This window comes from Caloenas nicobarica, chromosome 8 (genome assembly GCF_036013445.1).
Source record: "Caloenas nicobarica isolate bCalNic1 chromosome 8, bCalNic1.hap1, whole genome shotgun sequence".
Taxonomy (NCBI): domain Eukaryota; kingdom Metazoa; phylum Chordata; class Aves; order Columbiformes; family Columbidae; genus Caloenas; species Caloenas nicobarica.
The window spans coordinates 25,049,089-25,067,065 of NC_088252.1; the positions used below are offsets into that span (position 1 = coordinate 25,049,089).

Genomic DNA, 17,977 nt, shown 5'->3' on the forward strand with positions numbered 1-17,977 from the left:
AGGGCACGGTGAAGCATTTTGTTTTCGATTATGCTGATGAGTTATTAGGTGTTTGTTAAGGTTTGCTTTAGTCTGTGGATCATACATGCCGTTATGAAATATTTTAATGGGTGAACTTAGGTTAAGCAGGCTGTACTTCTCTCAAGTAAAAATATCTAAAATAGCAAAGCAACAACTGATTGTGAATTCTTGTTTCCGATTTAAACTTTACTACCTGCAACATGAGATTTGATTCATTTAATCAGTGTTTCATTTTTCACCACTAAATTAACTGTATCAGGTGAATGTTAAAGATTATCTTTAGCTGATTTAATTGCCTTGACAGTATTGAAAGAAGAATCACAACCAGACACAAAGCTTCAATTAGAAATCATTTTTTCTAATCAAATTCCTTATGTATAAGAAATGAATGTGAGGCAGTCTGCTATTTCCAGCACAGCAGTATGTATTTCTCTTATGTGAGATAGCTGATTAAACACAGTTTAAATAACTTTTTCAAATCATTTTTTAAAAAAAATTTTCAACTTTTACAATTCAGCCCTGAACACATGTAACACAAAATGAGCCAGCCAACTGAGATGTAATTTCTTTTTTTATGTAGCAGCTGGTTTAACTGAAGAAACTATAAACATTATTAGTAAATGCAAAATACATTTTCTGAGTTGAAATATGCTTTACAGTAAAAAACAATACATTCAATGCAGAGCATTTACGGATGCAGTGATATGAAAAGGAAACTACATAGATCAATTGAAACAGCAAATTCAAATTTTTTATGTTTAATAAGAGCTGGCGTAGATAGGAAAGATCAGAAGTAGAATCACATGCATTGGTCACAGCAACTTACTGTCTTTGCATTGGTGATCTGCAACTTAAAGTACACGGGAGGCTGAAACAGCAGCATCTACCTCTGCGGTGCAGACACGCACCCACGTTTTGACGTTTTTGGAAGGAAAGTTATGGCGCTTGTAACTTTCTCTTTTTTTACTGTTTACATTTCTGAGATTTGGTAATGGTGGCTGTACTGCTGCCAATAATTTCTTTCATTCACTGGAGACTTGTTATTTATTTTGCACAGTATCGTGCTGTTCATAATTCCATATTTTTATAGCTTATTGTTGCTGAGATTTGCAAATTAAGAATTGGTTGTCTTTCAAGTAGCGTGTTGTGGACTGGGTGCTGTCAGCAAGAGATTGTTGTTCGTTTGGCCCTGTGGAAATGCTGCACATTTACCCACAAAAATTGTACGCGTACTCCAGCGTTTTATGACCAGAGCTTAAAAAGTTAATGCTAAAAATGTGCTCTCGAATCTTAAAGCAAAAAAGCCTTTCTAACAGCTCCTCCTTCTGCTTTCTTCTGGCACAAGCTCACCAGAGGTAATATAAAATATAATAGGAAGGCAAACTGGGAAATGGACATTACATGGCCAAACGTGTGCGTGTACAAGGAGTGACAAATGCAAGTCAGGACTGAGCGTGCGTGTGTGTGTGTATGGACTGTGTGGGGCTGCCTGGGGGTCAGGCTGCCGCTGTAGCTTATAGGGGGGAAAAAAAAAAAAAAGAAAAAGAAAGGGGAAAAAAAAAGAAAAGGAAAAGAAAAAGGGTGAAAGCACTGGGACGTGTATCAGTGGTTGCAGCTAGAGCTGGAGGGCAGGGGCGATGCAGCCCAGCTGGAGCCACAGCCGGTGCTGCGTGCAGGGTGGGGGGACACCCCGGTCGCCCCCGGCTCCCCCAGGAATAAGAAGTGCCTCAGCAGCCCTGGTCACACAGGGAGCATCCCCATTTCGGGAGACGCTGCTCGCTCTGGAGGCACAGACACTCCATCAGCAGTAATTGTTCACCTCTAATTGCTTCAACTCATCTGTAAAATTCACAAGCAAACATTGGGCTGTACCTGAGAAGGTAAAAGATCCTGCCAGCACTCCCAGCCTCATGCTGCCCACAAGGTTCTGCTACTAAATTCGAGCTTGACTGACAGATAGGTATGATTCCCAGACTGCTTGAGGCAGAACTCAGATGAATCTCAGGGCGATATGTAATCTAGTTGCTCTGCTAAGCTCTACCTTCTGTATTTAACAATAAGAGTGAAAGAAAAACATTTTCTGTTGTTTTTCTGTTGGACTTTTTGCAGAGACATACCACCCCACCCCCTGGCTCACAGTTGAGGTTAAGTTTCATCACTTAGGATCAACTTTACAAAAGGCCTGGGCTCTTTCTTATGACTGTATAAATGAGCTTTCTAAGACAAACAGCTCAGTAATGGTGGGATACAGTCAAAACATGCACACTGGATGCAACTCATGTTTCATTTGATTGGAGGTGGAGTAGGGTTTAAAAGCTGCATTTTTTAAATTTTATTTTATTTCAAACAAAGTTGATCTAGGATTTGTCTTTGCTGTCTTCTTATTATCTCCTGTCATACCAAATCTAACCTGAAAGTATGTAATTCAAGATGTATATGAATAATAAAATTCCACAAAGAGGGAACTCTCATTTTTTCCTTTCCCTAAAGACACTGCAGTGTGTGCAGAACTGCAGAGAGTCTTGTCACTGTTAGTGCCCTGGAATGTGGGGTTTTTTCAGCTCAGAGTCAGGATTCAATACCAGTTTCTGCTAACTTGGACAGCCGTCCTGTGTTATCATTAAACATCTATTAGTTCAGCTTTTTAATATTTTCAAATAATTAGCTCTCTTAGGTTTTCTGGCAGCGCTGTCATTCCCACAAAAGCATTAAAAAAAAAAAAAAAAAATGTTAATGAAAGTGCAGTTGCAAACGTAGTAGGGACTATAGCCATAGCATGTCAGGGACTGTCACATGTTCCAGGCACATTTTCAGGCTGGGATCACGGTCACCTTCAAGCTATAAAAAAATACTGTCTTTTTTTTTTTTTTTTTCCTTTTAAGAAACGTAGTTGGTAGCCGTTGAAGGTAAAACTCTTGAGTATTTTTTTAATCTTGTTTATTGCTTGCAGAGCTCTGCCAGTGATACAGCCCCATAATGCTGTGAAACTGCTCTGAGCTTCCAGGTCTCTTCCCCCTCCCAAAAGCAGCTCCTGAAGATTCTCTTTGGTTTATCCATGGAAAACTCCAAGTGGCTCAAGATCAGTTTACTGAGGTTTTGGTTTGCTGTGTGTGCTGAAAAAGGTTTCTGGAGTTCTTTTTTTTTTTTTGTCTGTGTGTTTTGTTTCCTTTATACTCAAGTATATTCCAGTGCAACGAGAGAAAAACCAGTAGTATTACACTCTTAACAACATGCCCGATGTCAGCGATATAAACTTACACGAGTGAACCTACTGCTGTAGGTTTCACCAGGTCTGATCACATCTTACACGTTTTACAAACTTTTTTAATCTGCAGACAGAGCTTCATGTTTCAGGTTTTACTGCTGCTGCCCCCCCGCGCCGCGGCAGGCGGAGAACGGCAGAGACTCCTCCAGCAGCCCTGCACGCACAGCCACCTGCAAAAGTTGTGGGTTTAAGGAATAGTTTTGAGGCTTTGTTGTCAGAGAGTGAAATTAAGGTTTCGGTTGTTGTGGGTCAGGAGGGCAGTGGCATGCTGAGCTCACACGGGGCCCTATTCTGCCGTGATTCTTCCTGTGACTTATTTATTAAGCAAATAAAGCTTAATCCGGCTCCCACTGAAAAATCTGTCTCCAGTGGAGCGGGGTTGTGTTAGCGTAGGGCTGGTGGAACGAGGAGCTCGTCGGTGGTGGTTTTCCCCTTATTGCAGTTAGAGCTGAGGCCGGGGCTGAAACTCCTGCCTGGTCTTTATGTCTGTCTGTGTTATCTGGAGCTTAATGCTCTGGTGCTGTTACTGCTCTCAGTGTTGGCCTGTCCTGACGTGACCTAAAAGAAGTCATTCAGAACCAAAACTGGCAACGAGTTGTTGCCATTTCTACAAAGTGATAAGTTTTTATTGGCGATTTGTCTTTAATAAAAGAGGTAAAGCATGTCGTCTCTAAGCAAAAATGCCTTTTTTGTGATGAGAGCTGTCAAATCATATTCTTATGCTCACCAGAAAGAGTATTGAGGATTATTCATGTCCACGGAGCCAGGACAAGGCTGCAAATCACTTGACACATCGTGTGGTTAATGAGTGAAGGTGGGATATGGGATGTTAGAAGACAACTGCATGATGAGGTCACCTCAGGAGAACTGGTGGGCACACAGAAGTTGTGGGCTGGCATTGGCGTCAGCAACCCCCGAGCAGGAGGTTTTGCAGGGCTAGAGCAGCTTGGCTGGATGTGGCAGCCCATCACTTGGACCCAGGGCTTTCACAGAGGCTAAAATTTGCCTGTGATGGAAGAAGGCATGAGTATCACTGGGGAGGTGGCCTGCAGTCCCCAAGACACTGAAGAGGGTGCCCTGTGGAGGGACATCCCCCAGTTCCCTCCTCACTTCAGAGGAGCAGGAGGCACCTCTTACCTCAGAAGGTGGAAAAACGGGGGCTCCCAGTGCCATTTCTGGAGAACGTCCTTGCTCCAACCCCCTCCTACTTGATCCGCTTTGGCAGTTTTGGGGCATTTTGGAAATGAGGAAGGAAGGGGTTCGCAGTCCTGGCACTGGGCACGGGATGCTCCCCCACCATCTCAGCAGGGTGGAGGGGAAGGTCCCTCCTCTCACCAGGCTCCCACCCGTGCCCCTGCAGCCACTTGCACACAGACACTTGCTGAGTTTTGCCTGTGGATTTTTGCTGAAGTTTTCTTTGGGCCTGATACAGCACTCAGGAAGGACTCCTCTACATTAGCCCTTGAAAAAACTCCAGTTCGTTTCAATTTGTCATTTGCCTGAGTATGGCAAGAAGAACTTGGCTCAGGTTTCATCACATAGTTCTCCAGCTGCAGAAGTTGTTCATCACAGGAGCTAAAATTGAAGCTTTGCTGTTTGGACTTTTTCTTTTCATTTTTTTCTCCCTCAAATGCTTAATTATGGCTTGTTGTGAGGTTATGTATCCCCTCGTCCTTCCCGTTTTTCTGGCGGGCATAAATCCTGATTTTGATCGAGCTCCTTGACCATAACACCTCTTATTAGTTTTGGGCATTTAATTTGTTTTGCTTTTCAGGCCAGTTCCACTCTTGCTCCAAAGCAGCACTGAGGTGAATGCCAGTTGGCAGCATGTGTGCCTCCTCTCTGGGTGTTTGCTTTCCTGCCCAGGCTTGAGACATGCTCCCCTCTGGTACCCCAGTCCCCAAAAGTGGCTGGGAGATGGGACCAGTGCTATGTTTGGGGTACATGTACCCATGGCATTGTATTTAAGGCCCATCAGTTGCTGGATGTCAGTGCAGGAGCAGCAGCACGGGGCTCTGTGGGTGCTGGTGGGTTTCACCAGGCTTTTGTCAGGGTGTGCTCTACCTTTAGGATCCTCCGTTCCTTCCCATCATCCCATCTGGAGGGATTCCTTTGCTCGGTCCTCCCGCTTGCACCAGCATGGTGCAGGACATAGTCACTTGGTGCCTTGTCCCATAGCAGTAGCTCTAAGTTCAATACATCACATTGGGGGTTAAAGTACAAACAGCACTGACTCTGAGCAGCATCCCTCACCTGCCCTAAAATCTGAATTTCTCAGGCAGCACTGGGACATGTGCAGTGTTTTCCGAAGCTCTCGTATACACAGGAATAAAGGGTTTAGTTGGACACAGTGGAATACAACTCCTTTTCAGGGCTGAGCATGACAGAGCATGTGTAGCAGCTGGTGTCTTTGCTGAAGTGTTGCTTTTCCCCCTCCAGACCAGCATCCTTTGGTTAAACCTTCCTGGGGACTGGGGGACAAGCTGTGCAGGATCTGGGGGGGTCAGACACAGGGGTGCGGGTCTCGCGGGGCAGGCGGGATCCCGGGGCACTTCAAAGCTCGCAGGAGGCGGCGGCCAAGCGCGCGGCCCCGGCCCGAGCTTGCGGGGAGTGCGTTTGCGCTATTATTTCAATTATTACAACTTCCTGAATAGGTTGAAGGTCATTCATAATTCACGCTTCTGTCATCTTTACACATGCCAAATGCAGTCTATTAAGCATAAATAAAATTTCAAGTGCCTGACCAGGAAAAGTAAACTGGGATTCATAACAATGAGGTCTTATTCATCCATTTAAAAGTAAATTGTGTGTGTTCCTTTTTTTTTTTTTTTTTCCTCCCCTTTTCCTTTACAGCTTTGTAGTTTGGGAGCTTTTACTTCTGCTCGGTAGCATAAATATATATGACCTGTGGTGTAGGCAGGCACAGAGGACTGATGAGTTGGGCCTCCCCCAACTTCTCCCCACCTCAGACCCCCTGAACTTTGAAAGTGTTTCCAGATCTGGATCCGATTTTGCTCTTCCTATATAAACTGCAGTCACACACCGCTGATCCCAGGGCATGTGAAATGCGCATCTGGACCTTGCTTTTATTTTTTTTTTTTTCCCCCCACTCTGGTCGTTCTTCTACTGTGCAGCAGCTCTTCCTATACTTCTTGAGGCAAACTGGTGCTAAAAAAGCTACTAGCTGACTAATTTATGTGAATTTCTCTTATCCATCAATGCTGCTTCAAAGCAGCAATCCTTGGCCGTATACTATTTTTGAAATTAGAGATTCCAATTCTTTTCATTAAATGCAGGCTTAAATCAATGAGAAAAAAAAAATCTCTGAATCAAATTTTAAGGTCAAATATATTTGCTTATAAATTTTAAATTGTTGTTATCTCTGTGCAAAAATAAATGACTTCTAATAGCTGATCCATAGCAGAACTCCAGAAAAGTTGCTTGTGCATTGTGAGTGCAGGTTAACCCAAGAAAGTCAGGTAACAAAATGGGCTTGGTAGGCTAAAGAGGTGAAAGTCAGAAAATTAAAACCTTTCATTAATTACAGTAAAGTCAGGGCTGCGTCCAAGAAATCTTCAAGCTTTGCAAGAGAAGAGTCCATTTATTTTACATTACCTTTTCCTAATACAAAAATTACTGCCTGCGGTAGAGGTTATTTTTGTTACAAAGCAAGGGCAGCCAGGAGGGAACCTGAGGGGTAATTTCTGAGTTTTCCCATCTGGGGGCTGGCTGGACCCTCATGCCGTCTGCCTTCAGGAGGCTGCTGCGGCTTAAACACTCGAGCAATGTGGTTCATTACCATGGGACATAGATAACTTCTTGGTTTTTCTCAAACAAGGTAATTTCAGGATGTTTTAAGTGGGAAATGTGAAAAGCTTTTTTCTCACTCGAAGTAATAAGGGCAGCTATTAAAATCAGATGAAATTTAACTGTGCAATCGGTTTGGTTTGAAGTTCAACATGTTTTGTTTTAGATTCTCTCTGGAATGCAACCTAATGTATAAAATATTAGTGCAGTTCGGGTTTTTTTTTGTACACACAGAAATTTTTAAAACCTATTTTTAATAATAATTAAAGTTAGTATTTTAATAATAATAACAATGTCAAAATGCTAGAGCTGGAAATCTGTCACTTGGACCTTGTCTTCAGAGAGCATCAGTTCCAGGATGCAAAATATAGAAACATCACTCAACCTGAAGCATGGAGCTTTTTGGGATACTCGCATCTGTCTGCCCGCTGAGGTATACAGAGGCTGACCAGGTAGTTTCTGATGAGCAGCTTAATCATCTCTGATATTTTCAAATACCAACACAGGACGATTGGCTGCAGAGTTTACACCCTGGTTAGCGATTTGTCCCACAGCTGCAAGAAAGATGCTGCATTGTACTGGGGCTTCCCGAAGAGATGCGATGGACCCCAGCACAGCACTTTGTGAACAAGACCCTCTTTATGCCACTGTACAGTCCGTGTGTCCTCACTTTGCGACGAGAGGTGAAAAGGTCTGTCAAAATACCTTTGATGGGACAGCACGAGCAGAGGAGGAAAAATACTGGAGAAGGCTTCGCTGTGGTTTTTCTTTGCTCCTGGGTGTGGATGCACTGCTGACCTCAGAGGAACAGCTGAGTTTACCCGACTGTGACACAAAACCAGCAGCACCGAGGCAAGTTCCGGGCAGATCGGTCCTGGGCAGAGCAGGAGCTTTGGCACCGTCCCCTTTGAGTCCATGGAGGTCCCACCAGGCCAAGGGGTGGGCCTGATCCTGCTCCCACCCCAAGTGGGATTTGAGTGCTGCCATAGCTGGGAGATCTGCAGAAGTCTCTTGGGTCAGTGTCCAATGCCACATGTCTTGCACGTACTATTTCCACCCCAAGCCAGCCAGCAACTTGGCTTATCTTCCACAGATCGGACTGCAGCTTCGCTTTTGGATGTGTGGAGACGGTTATACTTCTGGAAGAAAAAAGCTGGTTTTTAATACATTTAGCTTAAAAAATATTCACTGGATGCAGCACTGACCAGATGTATTTGCAGGAGTTAAAAGCTGGCTTCACTTAAATGTATTTCAGCCTTTGATCAAATGAGTTGCGTTGCCCCGGCCGCATCCCCAGCACAGTAAAGCCCACACACCAGCCCTGCGTCCTTCGGTGCAGCATCCGCTCCGGAGGGGATTGTGGTACCAGGTATTCACCCGGCTGCATGAAGAGACATGCACGAGACCCTGCAGTGGCTCTTTTGGCTCCTTGCACCCTCCAAAATACTCAGTGGAACTCAAAATCCCCTGGACATGGGCTAAAAATGGCAAGCCCAAGCAGACCCAGCTGACGATGGTGTGAAAGAAGAGGGAGGTGCAGCCTGGGCAGATTGAGCTGCCCATAAATTCCTTCTCCTGGCTTCTATGGGGAAATTTTGCCATAAGCAAGGGGTTGTGGCACGGATACCTTGTGGCCCACGTGTTTTCCCAGCACTCCTGGTGCCTGGAGAGGGGCGAGCGCCGGGGCGGCGGGATGAGCTGGCCCTGGCAGCCTTCACCACTGCTCACGTGTGCCTTCCTCCGGAGCCGTTTTGGGACAAAGTGAAGAAAAGAAAACATATCCGAGGAAAATGCAACTTATTTCATTATTTTTAGGTATTTAGCCCAGATCTGTGGGCAAAGGCTGCATGTGCAGAAAGAAACGATAAGGCTATACGGCCACCTCCTGGAGGACGTTGGTATGTGCTCGGCTGCCGGGGCCACCCCATGGGTGACGGTTCATGTGTGATCGGGTGAGGAAAATACCCGCTCATCTCTGGATACCTGTACCTGCCTTGTGACAAACCCATCTGTTTGACTTTAAACGGTGGAGGTGATTTTCTGCCTTTCTCATATTGCCCTGAAATGGGTATCGAGAGTTAAGATTTTGAAAGTGAAACCTTTAAAAATACATTAGTCCGAGAAAATGCAAATGCATCATTTTTTAGCGTAGGAAACAGAGATGTCATGTGTTTTTGTTTAACAAAGCCTGAGGAAGTTACTAATATTTATTTAAGCTGCTTCGTGGAGCTTTTTAGTGCTCTTCACATTTCCTGCTGAGACAGAAAGCAGCCACATGGATTTTGGGAATTTCCTTTCGGCAGAGCCTCCCGGTGCCGGCACGTGCTTGCTCTGGGTGCGCAGATCCAGGGAGCAGCCCCTGGCTTCTCCGCTGGGCTCCTTCCCAACGACAAGCACAGACCCCGATGTCACCTGTACTGGGGGACCAGGTGCCACTGACCAGAGTTCCCACCAGCGGCTTTGGCTGCTGGTGGCTTTTCTTCATCTGGGACTGATTTTTCCTTTGATTCCTGTTTGAAGCTACGGAGTAACCAGGCGCACTGGTTTGTATAAGCGGCTTTCTGGACCGTGTAGATGATTGAAGTGGAGGGGTTGGATGCCCACTGTTTAATCAGCAGCATCTTCTCAGGACAGTTTTAGTAGCTTTTCCCAGTGCCACAGGAGTTATTTCACCTATGCAGGTTCCTCAGGAATGCGTTTTATGCCTACATGGGTTTGGTATAACTAAGCATGCAAGTTGCTGGTGGTATTTGCAGTCGTCACGTAACCTATTTTGCAGCAGAGGCTGTTGAAAGCAATTGTCCTTTTGGTTTTCACAGCACCCAATGCTCCAATGGCTTTGAGGCTGGAAGGAGCAGACCTGCCATAGTCAAAGTCAGCACCTCTCCAGCAACCAAGAGCCAGCACCCACGATGGGGCAGGGTCTGGCCATGTGGTTTCGATCCTGTAATACTCACTGGCAGTGGTTTATGCCTCTTTGTCTTTTATGGTAGTCATGTTGCTGTCTCTTTTTATTTTCCAGATATTCTACAGAGTGGTAGCAGATATTGAACCAGGAGAGGAGCTCTTACTGTTCATGAAGAGTGAAGATTATTCGCCTGAAACAATGGCTCCGGACATTCATGGTTAGCCACTTCTTACTGTCTAATCTAATAGAAAGCATTATTTAAATTAGGCAAAAAAGATAGGGAGATTTCTCCTCTGTAGGAATCCTTTTGAATTCCAGGATGGCTTCAGTTTAGCCAGGGAGGAAAGCTGGACCACAATTGTGTTTGTCTAACTTCTGCCTGTCTGTTTATCTGAAGGTATTCAGTGAATAAACTAGTCTGATATTATCATGACTCCTTCAGTCCCTCCGAAGGGTGGGTTTGCTTTAAAAAGTGATACTAATGCTGGTGTGTAGCTTCATTCAACATTGCATTTGAATGCAACTTATCTGACATTGCGTTTTCTACCTGCTAATCTGGCGATCTCTAGTTTGCACAGTCGATATTTCTCAGCATTGCATCCTTGCAGCCCCTAATGTCGTTCAGGTTCTACCCTCACTTACTCAAACCCTCATGGCAGAAACAGAGGTCTGCAGATGTAACTGAGGGTGGTAGTTAGGCTTCGAGATTGAATCTTGATCCTTTTGTGGGTATTGCAGAAGGAGAAGAAGGGTTCCTGTTGTTATCTCTAGGCTGTGCTGTTTCTGCAGGACAACAATGTATGGACTTTGATTGAAGGTTATTTTTTGTCAATTAGTCAAACAGCTGTTATTCTGCCCTCTTGAAATGAGAAAATCTCATGTTGTTAATGTTGCTGTCACTTGTGAGAACATTCGAGCCGCTGTTCCTCCTGACACTTAATCATTACTCATCCAACACATGGATTCTGGCTCTGAAACTCCTGAGCTGTTGCTCATTCTTTGCAGATTGGGTGACCACAGACCTGTCCCCCATCTCAAAAGCTCCTTTTGCTCCACTGCCCGTCAGGGAGTGGGTTATACAACCACAGCAAGAGCGGATTTGGGATATCTGCTTGATGCCCATGAGGTTGCAGTTTATGCCAATGTGGATATTTTACAAATTCTCAAGGATTCAGGGACCGTACACAGGGGTTTGCCCAGGGCTGTGGTTTTTTTATAGCTACCTGTACACTTAGAGCAGTATCTTTTGTTCTCTTAAAAAAAACCATGGTGATTATTCATTCATTGTAATTTGTTTTTATAGTATTGTTTTGTTTTGTTGGGTTTTTTTTTCCCATAGCAGTAATTTTGTTTGGTTATTGCTAAAGATGTTCCCCTTTTCAAGCATAGTGTTTTCCATGCCTAGTCGCTATGGTCAAGTAGCTATTGTATAAATGCCACCAGAGGAAATCTTTGCAGTCATGCACAGGAATATGTCTCACAGGGCTAATCTAGAAGCAGACTGGGCCAAAGTATTGCTCATGGACAGCAGACAACAGAGCCCTGATGGATTTTTCTCTGGATCAACTCAACCTTCAAGTAGCAACCAACGACACGCATTTGGATTTCAGTCAGACCCCTCAGTGCCTTTCTGACTCAGAGGCCCTGGGTATTTATATCTGCAGGGCAGGTAACACTGGAACCAAACCAGAGCATCTGGCTCCTTGTATGGACCATCAGGAGAAAAATTCAGCAGAAAAAAATACCCTGGGATGCTCTTCTACAAGTTTGCTTTTGGAGATTTTCTTCAGCTAATTTTGCAGGAATTGCTAATTAATGGCATGCAGTATTCACTCCAAAGTGACACCTGAGTGATCTTTTACACTTATTTTTAGCAAGAAACACATTGTAACCAATTTTATGGAATTTTAAGCAAGGTCGCCTGTCTTCATTAACCCAACTTCATGTGTCTCTGGCTTACTTTGAACAGGGTTGTGTGTTGGAAAATAACTCTGATAGAAATAAAACTCTATAGCCTTTTTAAAACTCAATAAACATCCTTTGGGCTATTTTAGATGCTGATGTTCATGTCCAAGTCAATTTCCTTTATTTGGAAAGGTAAAGACTGACAGCTTCCACTGGATCTCCACCTCAGACGCTGTATATCGCCATTTAGGATGGGCTATAAACACACTGACTTTTGTACCAAGCCAATGTTAGGGATCCCTACTGGATGCCACCCAGGCAGGATTGCACTGTCAGATATTGTAGAATTAAAGCATTATTATTAAGTGTTCTAAGGCATCCTCGGTTTTTTTGAGGCTCTTCGCCTTGCCACTGAATAGCCATTTATTTAACCACGCTGTCATGGAGCTCTTGATAGGATGGTAGCTAAAAACGACTGAAAACTGATGTGGTTTCCCTATGCCCAACCTGTTTGTCTTCCAGAGGAGCGCCAGTATCGCTGCGAGGACTGTGACCAGCTCTTTGAGTCCAAGGCTGAGCTTGTAGACCACCAGAAGTTCCCCTGCAGCACACCCCATTCTGCCTTCTCCATGGTGGAGGAGGATTTCCAGAAAAAGCTTGAGAATGAGAATGACCTTCGGGATGTGCATGAAATCCAGGAGTGTAAAGAGTGTGATCAAGTCTTCCCAGACTTACAAAGGTAGGAGTAGATGCTTAAAACACGATTGAAGGAGGCAAATTCTGTAATGTCTTCAGTCAGATCATGCTGGACATCAGCAAGGGCAGAATCTGATACCTTCACCTTCTATACAATCCAAAGACGAATACGACTTTTGTGCTGGTTGGCATTTTACGGCGTAGAAAGCAATGGAGTCTCAATAAATCAGAAATTTGATCCTTGTCCTGAAGTTCTTGGTGGGGATCTCGAATTAAGAACTGGATCTTCCGATAATCAGACCTTTAGCTGGCATGGATTGGGCTTGTTGCAGTGAAATCAGAGGAGTGGTTATAGTTCAGATCAGCTAAGGTCTGGACTCTTAATTTTGGGTAGAAATAACTTAGAACACCTCCAAGTGGTGTTCACTGGTGTTACCAATTTTGCCTTTGCAAACAAGCCATGCTAGTTAGAGGCGGGTTCTAGATGTTAACATATATGTCTATATGTTAATATGTATTTATAGCCATACTGTCTTGAAATACTGGGGTTCATTTTTTTTCTTATATACATAGCTGTCTGTTTAAACAGACCTATGTGCATATGTACCTGAAATACGCATAGAATGGAAATAGAAAGTACAACTTCTATAAGCTGAAGACCATTTATATATTTCCTGTCACTGCGTGTTTTTCTGTGGCTATTTAAAATAACGTATTGCAGTGCAGTTTACAACAAATTTTGAAAATTACTGGAAGGTATTGAGAGTGTACAGGATTTTCTGCAGGACATCCCTTTCAGATTCACATCTTGATGCTTTCAGGATGAGGGAAGGTTGACCTCAGGCAACATTTGATAGTAGTGCTGAGATATCTCAGATTAGTGTATCGTTATGACCTGATCCTTACGCTTCTGCCAAATTAACACCACCAAAATTAAAACACAGTGTGCCAAACATTGCTCCCCATATACTAGGTCAACCCCACTGAGTGGGAATTTGTGTAAGACACCAGGTCTTATTCACCGGCTGATGCTGAGCAGTATGCGGCTCTGCGTGTCTAATTTTCAGTCCGAGTGATTGATTTGAAAGGGCTGATGGAGGTAGATCAAATCGAAAGGGTTGTAGCAGTGTGGGTGAGACAGGAGCCTGGGCTGCAACATTTTTCCACCTCTTGAGTTATTCGGTGTTAAACTTCTTTTCTGCCTATGAAGCAGAGGACGATATCTAACATATGGGAATCATTGAGGAAATGTAAATTTAGCTTAAAATATTAAATATTGAAGAGAAAGGGCAGAAAACAAAGAACGAGTTGTCATAAATAGATGGTCAGTACTGTGAGAGAGAGTGAAAAATGAGAGAGAATGCAGTCATTCTCTGAACTCTTTAATCATTGAAGGCTAATACACCACAAAGACAGTTCACAGCAAAAAAAGTACCAAAGTGTGCTATATCCAGATTATATAAAACAAAAGGCCTGAACGAGCCATGCTTGAGGGTGTGCGTAATTAAATGGGGAAAGAGCTGAGCAGGAAGATGGAGATCTGGGGACCAAGACTGCCCGGTGCTGATGGCAGATCACGTACCCCATGGTGCCACAGCCAGGGACAAGATTCTCTTTAGGTCTTATGGTAAATTTATTTGCCAGGGTATGATGGAGAGTTGATTGTTACAGAAGTATTAGGAGGAGAAGCCAGATTTTCTTTTTTTTTTCCTTCCGAAGGAAAGAGTCTAAGAGGGGTAGAAGTAAAGAGCATCCTTGAGTTAAAACATTTCCATTGCCTGTGGCTGAGAATGGTGGTTGCTATTTGGGCTGTACAAACCAAACAAGACAGTAAACCCAGCAGGTTTTGTCCACTAATTCAGCAGAGATCAGTGGGAGCTTCGCATGAGGAAATATTCATACGGTTTGACATCCCAGGCTAAAAATCCCAATTTCCAGTGGATTTTCTGTGAATCCACTCTTACCTTATGTAGTGATCTTTCCGCGAGCTATACTGTGAGTTATGACCCTGTGTGTGACCAAGCAATACAAGTGTTTAAAAACATATATTTGCTACAAATGAATGGTAATACAGGAATCCATAAAATTTAGAGGCAAAAATGAATTCAAAGATGTGCAACAGAAATTAAGTGGCGATTGAATACCCTACTAATAGACTGAATAAACTACTAAGGAATGAATAAACAGCTACGCAATAGAACACAATTTATAATAATGAAGTATAACTCCAGTTGTAGTGTACTGTATTTAGAGGCTTCTTATGCTGATGTTGTCCTTCTCTAGTGGAGTTAATCCTCATCTGCTTCTGCTGTAAGAAAAATCAACTCTCATCAAAGGAGTGAAGTTATATCAGGTGGTGGGATCAAAGGTGTTTTTAGAGGGAAAGTCATAAAGCAGAAATAATTCAGACTGCAGGGAAGAATTACCAGAGTGAAATACTGAGAGGTGTATTAAATAATCTCCTTAGGGAGTGATGGCAGCAGCATCTCCAGGAGCATTTGCAAGTGGCAAAACACGAGAGGATGTGTTATTCTGGTAGGGAGGAGGATGTTCTGCTTCATGACTGGGATGAACCTGGTACTCAAAAGACTTGTGTTTGTCAGGATTGGGCCTTTGGGGCTTTTTTTGCTGTAATTATGTGCTCTGCTGTCTGTGTGTTTGACCTCACTGGGCGCTGTTCCTGTTTCCACAGCCTGGAGAAGCACATGCTGTCGCACAGCGAGGAGAGGGAGTACAAGTGTGACCAGTGCCCCAAAGCTTTTAACTGGAAGTCCAACTTGATACGTCACCAAATGTCACACGACAGCGGAAAGCACTATGAGTGTGAAAACTGTGCCAAGGTACAGTGAATTTGTAGGCTGCCTGGCACTTGTTGTGCTTCTGGATGTACGGGAGCATGGAAGTGGTGATACCCAGGGCTGGGATGCAGGAGGGTGTAGGGCTTCTGCCATGCTCCAGGTGGTTTCTCAAGGGTTTACGCTTCTATTTTATCAATATGTTATTTTTCTACCCCTTTGGATTTGGAAATGGCTGTGGAGTCTGCAATGAGCTCTGATGCAGGATGCTGAGCATCTCCAAGCTCAGGGCTTGGTGCCTTGTGAGGACCAGTGGGGTGTAAGAGGGTCACCGAGGGGCAAAAAACCCCGAGGAGATGCCGAACGATGGGTTCCCTAGGCTGAGTGCCAACCCCTGGGACCAGAAACTTCAGGACACTACTGCAATATAAATCAAAATAAGAAACAGCAATGGGCCCTCTCATCTCAGAGCATCTCTATCACTTCCCAGCACCAGGTTTGCTGAGTAGATTATGTACATAGGATGTGGTGCTCTGCATTGCTTTTTATCAGATTCCCAAAGCTTGGGCCTTTTGCATGAGGACTTCCTTGGTTTTAAGTAGATTTGCTGCAGTAGCGGAAATTTTATATTGAGCTGACACTCATAAGATGCAACCAAGCCCTGGGTGCTAGGGTTGTGTCGTGTACAGGATTTCTCACTGTCACAAACTCAGTTGTCACTATAAAGTATTTCTATTGCAGTAATGCCTAGAGGTTCAAGCAGCCACATTGTGACACATTTTCTGTGAAGTCCCTGACCTCAAACGCACAATTTCTAATGGCAGGGTCAAACGCATCTGCTGCTGTGGCTGCCAAGGGGTTAACAGATCCAGCAAATACTTGGCTGATTGTGGGAAACTGAGGCCCCATCCTGCAGGCACAGCTCCCATTGATGCCCATCAGTGAGGTTTTTAATCTCAAATACTCCCAAATAGCTCCCAGGCTTGAATTTTAAAAGACTCTTGTAATAACTGGCTTCTTCCGCAGTCAAGTTTCTTGGTTAATCAGTACTCATTTCCTAGCAGGTTTTCACGGACCCCAGCAACCTTCAGAGGCACATTCGTTCCCAGCATGTTGGGGCTCGTGCTCACGCTTGTCCAGAGTGTGGCAAAACCTTTGCCACTTCTTCAGGCCTCAAACAGCATAAACACATCCACAGCAGTGTCAAACCTTTTATATGTAAGTCTTCAACTAAACGTCTTTGGTTAAGTGTTATTTCTTTTGCCTTAAAGCAGCCTAATCTGGAAGCAGGAGGTTACGTTGTGCTCCCTTTGAATTTCCCACTGATTTCATGGGGGCTGTGAGTTATTAAATGAGTTCTGGATAACGAGTCCAATGCAAAGCCTTATTTTCATGTAATTTTCCTTTTCAGACACACTGTGTGCTGTATAAGTGTACCTGTTTTCCCTGTGCTGGATCCAGCCCTGCTGCATGGGACAGGGGTTGTGCTGGCACAGGGGGGAGGTGACAGTGCCAGGGTGGGCAGGGGAGGGTGGCAGCGGCTGCCACTGTGGTCGGGACATGTTGGGAGTTTGGCAGAGCCAACAAAGGCTGCATTGCTTGAGGAGTTAATTTTGGGCCACAGAGTTTCTACAGCAGATGTCATGACTTTTGCTGGAGCTGGAAAATAAACCTTAAGGCAGTGTACTTCAGTTGGAGGAGCTTGCCACCCTCCTTGAGGCTCCTTCGCATGTCCCAAGTTTAAGTATTGAGTTCAACAACAGCTGCTCCAGTAATAAAACTCGCGTCGTATGTGAGCCTGACTCTGTACCGGGCTATAAATCGGATTTTCTGAGTCCCACGGGTTGTGTTTACTGCTGAGCCAGATCCTGCTGGGAGATGGGGAAGCTGGGTGCATGGTACGGCAGGGTCTTTTCTCTCCCTTTCACCAGGGAAGCAGAGGCAGAAAATACTTAGGAATATTGTTCTTGGTAGTGCTAATCTCCGCCACGGTCTTTTCAGGCACCTGCTATGGCTTGAAAAGCACCTTGTTACCACCTCCCCTACTTGTCAGCTAATTTTCTTAATCTTTTGCTGCTCTCAACAATAATTTACCAAAATATCAATACCACACCCGAAGTGGTGGCTGTATGCTAAAGATAATTCCTCAAGAGGAGGAATACTGGCTTGAAAGACTCATTTGTGTGAAGTCTGTATACCTGCCATTGGTTAGATAATATTTTGGTTTGGGCTTCTTCGATGAGAAAATGTATAACTAGATCCAATAATAAATAACACTAATAATTTTCACATCTGATTACAGGTTAAGTAATTACACTTGAAAGATTATAATTATTAGAACACAGTAACTTCTGGCTAGGTAGGGAGTCTTCAGATGGTCTCATTGCAATGCCCTACGTCAAAGTCTATAAGTGGCACTTCTCATAAATGAAATAATCTGTCAAATGCTCTTTGTTACTGTTTGTTCTGATAAATCAAAACAGCAACTGCTATTCTTCACATGTACGGCGTGAGCGATGAAAACCTATTGAGCAACCTTACAACTAACAGCCATGTAATTGCAGAACAAAAGGGTTTGGA

At 44.1% G+C, this 17,977-nt stretch overlaps 1 protein-coding gene across 8 annotated transcripts in view; it reads left to right on the forward strand.

Moving 5' to 3' along the window:
* The window catches only part of MECOM (MDS1 and EVI1 complex locus), a 338,062-nt gene that overhangs the window by 292,083 nt on the left and 28,002 nt on the right, over positions 1–17,977 (forward strand). For 5 of the 8 annotated variants that reach the window (XM_065640078.1, XM_065640072.1, XM_065640074.1 and 2 more), the window contains 4 exons: positions 10,116–10,218; positions 12,429–12,645; positions 15,295–15,442; positions 16,459–16,615. In XM_065640078.1, the coding sequence (XP_065496150.1) occupies positions 10,116–10,218; positions 12,429–12,645; positions 15,295–15,442; positions 16,459–16,615 (625 nt within the window). The remainder of the gene's footprint in view (positions 1–10,115; positions 10,219–12,428; positions 12,646–15,294; positions 15,443–16,458; positions 16,616–17,977) is intronic. The other 3 variants (XM_065640073.1, XM_065640079.1, XM_065640075.1) reach the window with 1 other exon arrangement.